The sequence below is a fragment of the Juglans regia genome, chromosome 7 (assembly GCF_001411555.2).
Source record: "Juglans regia cultivar Chandler chromosome 7, Walnut 2.0, whole genome shotgun sequence".
In the NCBI taxonomy this organism is placed as follows: Eukaryota; Viridiplantae; Streptophyta; class Magnoliopsida; order Fagales; family Juglandaceae; genus Juglans; species Juglans regia.
In genome coordinates, this window is record NC_049907.1 from 38,843,808 (window position 1) to 38,854,469 (window position 10,662).

Below are 10,662 nucleotides of genomic sequence, written 5' to 3' on the forward strand. Positions count from 1 at the left end.
GTTTGCATTTTCTGAAAACAAATACCAAATAATATATATATATATATATATATATATGCTATTATTAGTACGTTATGTGTATTAATTTGTCAACAAAACAAAAGAATCAAGAGAAGCAGAAATGTTGGGAAAGACAGGATCGATTTGATAATGTCCGACCATGCGCACCACCTCTACTTTCTCTCGCTTTCTTCGCACAACAACGTTGGCTAAGCTAACCACACGCAACTCATCTATTTGATCTGTCTCTTTCCATAAAAACGCTGTCATAACCATCAAAACTATTTTGTCCCCCGCTCTTTTGGCCTCTCCACCTCTCTCCTTGAAGAGAATGCATATTCTCTCGCCCCACTCTCTCCCGCCGGATATCTAACGAGCATCACCGCCAATCCAGTTACGTATACGCGTGCTTTCATCATCACTACCCTCTGCCATGGGCCTCCAGTCGCGTCGTGAGTCTCTATCCTCACCCCACGTAGCCTGCAGGCCCGACTACCACGAGGCCCTTGAGGCTGACCTTGTCTGGCCCTTCGGCGAGCTTCGTGGCATTGACCGCGACGACATCCGGGAAACTGCATACGAGATATTCTTCACTGCGTGTCGGTCATCCCCGGGATTCGGGGGTCGTAATGCGCTCACGTTCTACTCCTCAAATAACCAAGAGTGCAACGGGGACGGGTCCGGGGGCCAGAAGCCGTATGGGGTGGTGATGAGCCCGACGAGCCGGGTGAAGCGGGCACTCGGGTTGAAGATGCTAAAACGGTCACCGTCGAAGAGGATGGTATCGGGTGTGGGGGGAGGTGGCACCTCTGCTGGGACGAACCCTCCGTCACCTATAGCGCACGGGAGCAGCTCCTTGTCGTTCACGGTGCCACAGCCGTTGAGGCCGAGACGGCCAATGACATCAGCGGAGATCATGAGGCAGCAGATGCGGGTGACGGAGCAGAGCGATACCCGGCTTCGGAAGACGCTAATGCGGACCCTCGTTGGCCACGTACGTATTGAAATAAGTTGTTGGCACATATAGGTTATGTGAATATTTTAATGTTGTTTTCTTGTTCTTATTTAGTTACCTTCTTGGTTTTCCCCTATACATTTATGCTTAATTCGTAACTAACAATGAAATGTGCATATATAAAAACTAGTACTGATGATCTTATATTTTGAAAATTTAAGATTTTTCGTTTTTTGAATCCTTGGCAGCATCATATATAAAGGTATAAGAAATGATCATAAAATATGAGATCCTGATCCCATTAAAAACTAGTTATACTTCCACATGCACCCTTGATTCGCTGGTTTCAATTAGCTAGTAGCTTTTTGTCACATGTACGTACAAGGATTAAAAAAAATATATAGAGAGATACAGAAAATTTCTGTCAAATCTATATTTAATTTGTTATCATAAGCTAGGTATGAAATATCCGATCCATCAAGTCAATTTATAAGATTTTTATAACAAAATTGTCAAGTGTCAAGTAGTACTATTTTGCAAATATAAATTAAGTCCATGATCTCATGCAGCTATATTATTATTAAGTAAATGATTGTACCCATTAAAAGACTTGTTTTTTGGGCTGATTGATATTAATGCAAATAATAATAAAAAGTGGATGATAAATAATTTTTTATTCGTTTATTATCGAATTATTAGAAGAAAAGGACGAAGTGGGTGGCGTGGGGTGGGTGATATATATAACATTTCTCATTTGAACTTTTTTCTTGGCGTGAAACAGATGGGTAGACGTGCAGAGACAATAATTCTCCCAATAGAGCTCCTTCGTCATCTAAAGCCACCCGAATTCAATGATTTCCATGAGTACCATCTCTGGCAAAACCGGCAGCTTAAAATCCTCGAGGCAGGGCTTCTCCTCCACCCTTCAATCCCTCTAGAAAAGTCAAACACCTCTGCCATGCGTCTAAGGGAGATTATCAGAGCTGCAGAGACGACACCAATAGACATCGGGAAGAATTCCGACACCATGAGAACACTTGCCAATGCCGTGGCTTCGTTATCATGGCGAAGTCCAAATGGAACTCCCACAGATGTTTGCCACTGGGCTGATGGATTCCCTCTCAACATCCACATCTACATTGCTCTTCTTCAATCAATCTTTGACCTCAAGGATGAGACACTAGTCCTTGACGAGGTTGATGAGCTTCTAGAGCTAATGAAGAAGACGTGGTCAACATTGGGAATCACTAGACCTCTGCACAATGTGTGTTTTACTTGGGTGCTATTTCAACAGTATGTTTTGACTGCACAGATAGAACCAGACCTTCTTTGTGCTTCCCAGGCTATGCTGTACTTAGAAGTAGCAAATGATGTCAAGAGACCAAACCGAGAGTCCGCATATGTCAAGATCCTATCCTCAGTATTGACTTCGATGCAAGGGTGGGCAGAGAAGAGATTGCTTAATTACCATGACTATTTCCAGCGGGGAAATGTTGGCCAAGTTGAAAACCTTCTTCCTTTGGTGTTATCGGCCTCAAGGATTTTAGGGGAAGATGTTACAATCACGGAAGGGGCAGGACGAGAGGAAGGAGAGATAACTTTGGTGGATTCGTCTGGGGATCGTCTTGGCCACTATATTCGGTCATCCTTGAAAAGTGCATTCGCCAAGGTTTGTAATTTAGACCCTCTCCAAATTTCTAGTTCAAGTTTTGGCATAATGCATAGTCATTGTAGTCTTTGATTGATAACGACAGATAATCAAAACTGGGAACATAAAAAATATGAAACAAGAAGCAAGCGAGGCTCTATTTCAATTAGCCGAGGAAACTGAAGATTTAGCATTGAAGGAGAGGGAAATCTTCAGTCCAGTACTTAAGAAATGGCACCCAACTTCAGCTGCAGTTGCGGCCGTGACGTTGCATAATTGCTATGGTGCTGTGTTGAAACAATATTTAGGCGGGGTGTTCGAGCTCACAACTGAGACAGTCAGGGTATTTCAGAGGACGAGAAAACTGGAAAAGCTATTGGTCCAAATGGTTGTTGAAGACTCAGCTGACTGTGATGATGGGGGCAAAGCAATAGTACGAGAGATGGATCCATATGAAGTTGATTCAATCATATTGAACCTCTTGAAAAGATGGATCAACGAGAGGTTGCAGAAAGGGAAAGAGTATCTCCAACGAGCAAAAGAATCCGAAGTAAGTTTCTTAACTTTAGATAAATTTGGCAAAGAATCTAGATTAGCTTTTGAAGAGTGAGCAAACCTCTAAGTGGGTCAGGTGCCATAGACTGAATGGTTACAATTTGTGTTGCAGACGTGGAATCCGAAGTCCAAGTCAGAGCCGTATGCGCAATCAGCTGTCGAGTTAATGATGTTAGCCAAGGAAACTGTAAATGACTTCTTTGAAATCCCAATAGAAATTACGCAAGATTTAGTCTTTGATCTTGCAGATGGTTTGGAGAATCAGTTCGAGGAATATGCTACATTTGTTGCATCATGTGGTAAGATCTTTCTCTTCGTTGTTTAATTGTTTTCCCTTTAATGGGAACTCCTGCATTGGCAGAAAATTCCTCTTTCCTCTCACAAGTTATCTGGTGGTATTAGTACCAAGAGCATTAGAGAAATGCATGGCATTTTTATTTGCATTAGCGCGAAGGTTATTGCAATTCTCTAAAAGATTTGTGCCATGTATATTGCTTCTTCCTCACCTCTAACATATATTTTCAGGTTCAAAACAGAGCTATATCCCCACACTTCCTACCCTGACTAGATGCAATCGAGGCTCAAAGTTCCTTCAGTTGTGGAAGAAAGCTAGCCCATGCAGTGCTGGTGTCGAGGAGTTGCACCAAAATGGAGAAAATGAAGGTCACCGTACTCAATCATCAACAAGCCGAGGAACACAACGCCTCTACATCCGCCTTAACACCCTGCATTATCTTCTTTCCCACCTTCATTCCCTTGACAAAACCATCTCCCTCTCCTCGCGAACGGTTCCTTCAACTCGAAAACGTTTCACCAATGGCCGAAGGTCCAATAACAATTCCTCTTCATACTTTGATCTTGCAACCAAATCCATCCAAGCATATTGCCAACGTATCTCAGAAGTAGCTGCTTACCGCCTCGTCTTCCACGATTCAAACTCTATATTCTATGATAGTCTCTATGTCGAAGATGTGGCCAATGCACGGATTCAACCAACATTGGGCATTCTCGAGCAGAATCTCACTCTTATGACTACAATTCTCACAGACCGAGCCCAAGCCCTGGCAATAAAAGAAGTCATGAAGGCCTCGTTCGAGGCATATCTTATGGTCTTGCTTGCTGGAGGAAGCTCTCGGGTTTTCTTTCATTCTGATCACGAGATAATAGAGGAGGATTTCAAGGCGCTGAAGCAGGTTTTCTGCGCTTGCGGAGAAGGATTGATAGCAGAGGAAGTGGTGGAGAGGGAGGCCGAGATTGCGGAAGGGGTAATAGCATTGATGGGTCTGTGCACAGAACAACTGATTGAAGATTTTAGCATTGTGACTTGTGAAACCAGTGGGATTGGAATTTTGGGTTCAGGGCAAAATTTACCGATGCCTCCAACAACTGGAAGGTGGAATAGAGCGGATCCAAACACAATACTCAGGGTGTTATGCCATAGGAGTGATGCAGTAGCAAATAAGTTCTTGAAGAGGACATTCCAATTAGCTAAAAGGAGATGAAGACATTTGTTTTCGCGTATATTTGTAGCAGAGAGATTGGATTTGTGATCTGATTCAAATGCTGGCTTCCAGCCGTTACTGTGAAAATACACAAATCAAGCAAATGTTTGGGGTTCATAATTAGGTGGAAAAAACTTCCTGAACTTTGAATGCAAAAATTAAGAAACTTGCTGTGGGTCGAGAGAGAGGGCATTAATGTACTATTTTTTGGCAGTGGCCTTTGTGTTCTTGGCATACCCAAACCACCAGTCTAATGATCTTTTGATGATTTGTGTTCTTGACATGCATTCACGCCCCTAAATTCTTTTTCTATTATCAAGATAGTGTAAACGTTACATTCTTCTGACTGAGGTAAAGCAAAATCAACCATAGAATATCTTAATCCAAAAGCTATACAAACCAATAGGAACACTATGATCAAAGGACTGTCCACAAAGCTGAATATCAGCCTTGACTTCTTTTATGCTTTCATTGTTTCCCATCACCTATGGTCCGATCTATTTCGCCAATTCCTCTTGGTTTACGACCTTGACTGTTGTCGCTGCAATTCTTCTGTAAGCACTTTTATTGAATCTGAAATTTCAGCCTTATACACATAGAACTTAATCACAATCAAGAAGAAAATGAGGTTAAGGATGCTTAGTATCACAAAGAACGCATAATAGTAATCAAGATGAGAAGCATTGATGTTGTTTAGAATCCATCCATGGTGACCATGCGCCTTGGTGATGTCAGAAACTGTCGAAAGAAGGAAACTACTCAGGAAGTTTCCAACTCCTAGAGTAGTCATGGCATAGGAAGTCCCCAGACTCTTCATGCTCTCTGGAGCTTGGTCATAGAAGAACTCAATCTTCGCAACCTCTAAAAATGCATCTGCTGTTCCCATGAGCACAAACTGAGGAATTAAAATAAATATGGTCAAAGGAACTTGTCCTCCATTTTCAACTAATCCATGTTCCTTGGCCACCCTGAGTCTGTATCTCTCGGTTAGAGATGCGATTATCATTATTATAATATGAAAAACAAGGCCGATACCCATTCTTTGAAGGAGAGTGATACCTCTAGGGATTTTAGTCCACCTCCGCATAATCTTCACAAAATACCTATCATAGAGGACGACACTTATAAGCATGGATATGGTAACAAACCCAGCTAAACTTGCTGGGGGAATCTTGAAGCTGCCAATGCTTCTATTAAGGGTGGTACCCTGCTTGATGAAAAGTGTATTGATCTGAGCGCCCATTGTGCTCGGCACAAACGTGGCCACTAAGATTGGGATCATTCGTAACATTTGCTTAGTCTCCTCTACTTGTGTAACTGAACACAACATCCATGCACTAGTTGAGCCAGTTTTCACAGAAGCTTTGGTAAGGAATCTGCTTCCATGCCAACATGAAGATAGTTCAAATAAAAACAGTTAATTCCCAAACTATATATATATAGTACTTGCCTATATTCCAGGTTGCACGCACCTTAAGGTCGGGGTAGAATCAATCCTGAACTTTCCTTTCCTTGTATACTCCTCCAAGTCAAGTTCATAGAGCTCTTTAGGATCATTAGGGACAGACACATGCGATTTCCTTATAGCAGCCACAATAACCTTGGCCATTCTTGTCAAGGGACTCCCTGAGGGCACCTTGTGCCTATAGAAGGGTGTTCCAGCCAAGAAGATTACAATGGATATTGCAAGCCCAGTAGTAGGAAGCCCATATCCTAAGCTCCATCCTACGTTGTCCTGTATGTACACAAGAACTGTATTGGCAAAGAGCGTCCCAATGAAGATGCTGAACATCCACCAGTTGAAGAAGGAGAGCTTATGGGCCTTCTCCTTGGGGTCAAAATCATCAAACTGGTCAGCCCCGATGGTGGAGATGTTCGGCTTGGTTCCGCCTGTTCCCACGGCTAAGGTATATAGAGAACCGTAAAACACTGCTAGCTGCAATGTCGAGGCCTTCTTGCAGTTCTCCAAGTCGGCTTCTAAGCAACGAGGCGGTTTTAGGCTAGAGACTGAAACTGACAATGTTAGCAGTGACATTCCCTGCCAATACAGTGATCAAGCATGTCAATTTAGCCACAATAAACGATTCTCGATCCCAATTTGAGTAAAAAAATATCATAATATTAAAGGCACCACCCCCTTAATTTTTATTTAGTTTTATTTAAATTAATGAGATTAAAGTTCTATTTTGTCAACAAAAATCCAAGGATTGCTAGCAAGCCTTCTGTAATAATTCTATCATGTATATATCTTTCTAAGATTAAAAGAACGTACATTTTTCTCACTATCTACCAAAAAAACATCACACATACAAAGTACTTCTTACATTTGACCATTTTTTTTTTTATTCACTTGGGAATCTTTGTCTCTTGTGATTACCTCAGATTAAGGTCCCTGTCATGATTTGTCGAAAAGATGACAAGGTGATTTTAGGAGAGCAAATGAAATAGAGAAGTAAAGTCGGATATGATCCACATAATTGGACTTCCTCAGAAACTCTTCCCAAAGAGGGTGATGAGCTCTGCTGGATCCCATGCACTCTTCTATCTCTATCTTTCTTTAACTCAGATGATCCCTACCATGATTACCATTAAATGGCAAGGGAACGCGGGCCTCCCATTCTATATATATGAATATCATGTGACAAGAGACATGCAACGGTTTTCATTTAACTACTGTTCCATTTTATTTTAAAATAATTGCAACCAACTCAGCCAACTTGCTTTCCTTTTGTTCCCCCCGATCCTCATGTATCCCCATGCCATCCTTTTCAGTTCGGTATATTATTATTCTGTGTCTATGATATATCATACCTTGGACGCATGAGAAGCACGCATGCACTCTAAATATCATTATTTCTCTAGTCTTTTCATTTAGAGAAATACTTTTAAATTTTATAAAAGTAAACTTATAAATTAATGTGACTTAATGTACGTTAGATTGTAAAATAGATCTAACGGATCGTATGAAACCACCTCAATTTATAAAATTACTTTCATGAAATCTCTTAATTTATGTCTGTAGCACATCTCATATATTCTTTATTATTGCATCATTTCAAACTAAAACATCTATTTCAATGCCCCCAAAAAGATAGAACTGCATACATTTGTATCATGATAAAAGAGTAAACGTTATTAACAAGGAAAAAAAAAATAGAGATGAAAATATATATGACATATTGTTAAGAAGAACTGACGTTTGGCACATGCAAAAAAACCAATGTCGTTTAATTGGACGTGCATGCGTAGGACCAGACAACAATCAAGTTGTGACATAGATATTGGTGGTCCACTTCACTTGCCACTAAAGTTACAGACTAGAAAGCAAAACAAGCAACTACAGCCTTATAAAACAAAGTTCCAAAGTAGTCAAACGTTCATACTTGAGAAGGCTTGGACAAAAATAGACGCATCACCCAATGCAAGTCCAAAATAGAGCATTGAACCGGGAAAAATAATTACAGAAATCCAATCAACAAGAAAAAGGCAGAAAACGAAAGATTCCAATTCAAAGGTTCACATGGTGCATGCGAAGACCGACTTACCGAGATGTAAATAATGGAGGCAATGACAAACGTCCAGTATCGGCCGAGATGAGCATCAGCGACGTAAGCACCTAAAATGGGAGTCATCCAAATAGTTCCAGCCCAATTGGTAACATTGTTGGCAGAGGTGACTGTGCCCTGACGCAACTTCTCTGTTAAATATATGATCATATTGGAAGATATACCGTAATAAGCCATGCGTTCAAACACCTCGTATACTGCACAAAAACATTAATATTGGAAAAAATGATCAGTCGCTATTAATAATATACGCGGCTCCATCGGAAAATATGCATGACAGGTGCCAACCAACTGATAGGAATAAAATCTCTTTCCTAAATGTAATTTTCTATTAAGTACATTTAGCATTTTTCTTCGTTAATAGATATTAAAAAATGAAGAATCTGAGACCGAAACAAACAAAATGAAGAAACTAAGACAGATCTAGAAGCAAACAAAATTCTTTTGCAGAAAAAACAATTGGATCAAACATGTATCGATTCTAGATGTCTCATACCAAGAGAACTATTTTCATGATATTCTTCAGCAGCAGCAATAGAAGGTATATCTTATGCATGCAGCTTGCTGATCCTAAGAACAACTTACCACCCAAGGTGTTCTGTTCACCAAGTGGAGCAAATTAGTAAGTGCAGGAAAGATCATAATTAATCGAATTTCAATCTTAGACCATGCAAAGGGCATTACTATTTTTAAGTCTCCCAGTCAGATGGAGAGTCAAAAAAAAAAACACAGGAAGAAAATCCCAGTTTCGAGGAGCCATTGCAGAGACGAGTGGGACACGGTGCAGTATGGAAACAGGCCGAAAAGTGAGCAACTTTACGACTTAAAAAATTCAGTGCCCTCGTAAATTGGCTTCCAAGTTTAACGATCTAGACACAGGTGACGTGTATCCCAACTTATATATGTGTAAAGTGGATTGTGCGTAACGAAATCAAGGCTCGATGCTTTTTAGTTGAGAAGTGGAGAGAAATGGAAAGGGAAAGAGACTAGAGAGGTTACCGACAACAAACCAGCAAGCAGTCCATCCACCTCTCTTGGATCTAAGGACTGGGTTCCCTCTCAGATCCACTGTCCCATCCTGCGTGTATTCATCCAGTGCCAGCGGAGCTTCCTCGGCCATATTTTTTTGCTCACAGACAGATTTACAGTGACATACAAGAGATTATACCACCCCACCTTTTTGTTCTTCTTTTTTCTCCAGTTTCAGAACTTTTGCTTCACTAGTCGGTGTCCAACCCCACCTGACCATTTTCTTATTATTTATAGACCTCAATTTGCCATCCATATTAATAATAGAATAATATTACTCATCATTTTAACTTTTATCATCTTCTAATTATTTTATAATATGATATTAAATGATTAGATATTATTTATTATATTTTATTTATAAATTTATTATTTAATACTATATTATAAGATGATGAATGGATAATAAAAATTGAAATGATGGATTGATTTTTTTTAATAATAATAATATCTTTGGGATTCTTCGGCCTTGCAACTGCGAGTATTGTGGTGTGGGCCCAATTCAAAACAAAAATACAAATGCAATACTGGCATTCATCTTCTGGACGATGGATTTGCGCTCACAACTTTTATTTTTTCTTTCATAAAGAAAATTATTCTTTATTCTTAATGTGTCTGAAATCATTGAATATTTTTTTTTTAAGGTAGGTGAGTTTTTTTATTTTAGATTTATTGAAAAAATAATTTTATATATAATTATGAAATATATATAAATATTATATAATTATTTTAAAAAAAAAAGAGTAAAATTTAATATTAAAAATTTAATTTTTATATAAATTTTTTATTTTTTTTTTTAAATAATTATCCGACAGTTACATAATTTTTTGAATTTTTTTTCATTTAATGTGAGATGTATGTCGTCTGAATTTTGTGGTGATAAAGTTTGTCCACGTATTGAAAACTTCAATGCTCAATGAAGTTTATTTTGGTGGCACAGCGCGCAACGACATCCTTCTCTTTTTTCATTGGATGACAGTAAATGTTGGGCCTCCACTACTGTACACTTTATGATATGCTTTGAATTCATTTAATCATTTCGGTATGACGTCTGTTTCTTCGTTTCGTGCAATAATTTTTCAGAGATACATAATGCCATTAATGCTCATAATAATTATAACAATGGGCATTTTAAAAGCTTTTCAAAAAAAAAATAAACACACATTATTTTTTATAATATTTTACATAATAATATTTAAAAAAATTAATTTTATAAATTAATTTATAAAAATAACATCATTTTATTAAAATATTCTTATTTTATAATATATATTGTGTAAAAATTATTATTCTTTTAAAAAATCGATAAAATCCTATTATTATTATTATCCTCATCAATATCATTAATAGCTCGATGGTATCGGTATTATACGAGTAATGGGACATGAAATCAACGTGCAAGACATA

The 10,662-nt window shown here is 38.8% G+C and overlaps 2 protein-coding genes across 4 annotated transcripts; one reads left to right on the top strand and one right to left on the bottom strand.

The window, feature by feature from the left end:
• The first annotated feature begins 289 nt into the window (after positions 1-289).
• On the top strand, positions 290-4,887 carry LOC108991208 (protein unc-13 homolog). Its single transcript, XM_018965384.2, has 5 exons — positions 290-994; positions 1,737-2,624; positions 2,710-3,153; positions 3,271-3,457; positions 3,684-4,887. Exons 1-5 carry the CDS (start codon positions 434-436, stop codon positions 4,658-4,660), a joined length of 3,057 nt encoding a protein of 1,018 aa, XP_018820929.1. The 5' UTR covers positions 290-433; the 3' UTR covers positions 4,661-4,887.
• A 60-nt stretch (positions 4,888-4,947) lies between these two features.
• LOC108991209 (protein NRT1/ PTR FAMILY 5.2-like) lies at positions 4,948-9,454 on the bottom strand. Of its 3 annotated transcripts, XM_035692626.1 has the most exons (5): positions 9,226-9,454; positions 8,206-8,423; positions 6,133-6,698; positions 5,867-6,036; positions 4,948-5,763 (listed from the first exon to the last, which is right to left on the bottom strand). In XM_035692626.1, exons 1-5 carry the CDS (start codon positions 9,344-9,346, stop codon positions 5,753-5,755), a joined length of 1,086 nt encoding a protein of 361 aa, XP_035548519.1. In that variant the 5' UTR covers positions 9,347-9,454; the 3' UTR covers positions 4,948-5,752. The 3 variants fall into 3 exon arrangements, with proteins under 3 accessions (XP_035548519.1, XP_018820930.1, XP_018820931.1); XM_018965385.2 differs by having other exon boundaries at positions 4,948-6,036; XM_018965386.2 differs by lacking the exon at positions 9,226-9,454 and adding an exon at positions 8,723-8,838 and having other exon boundaries at positions 4,948-6,036.
• Positions 9,455-10,662: the final 1,208 nt, after the last annotated feature.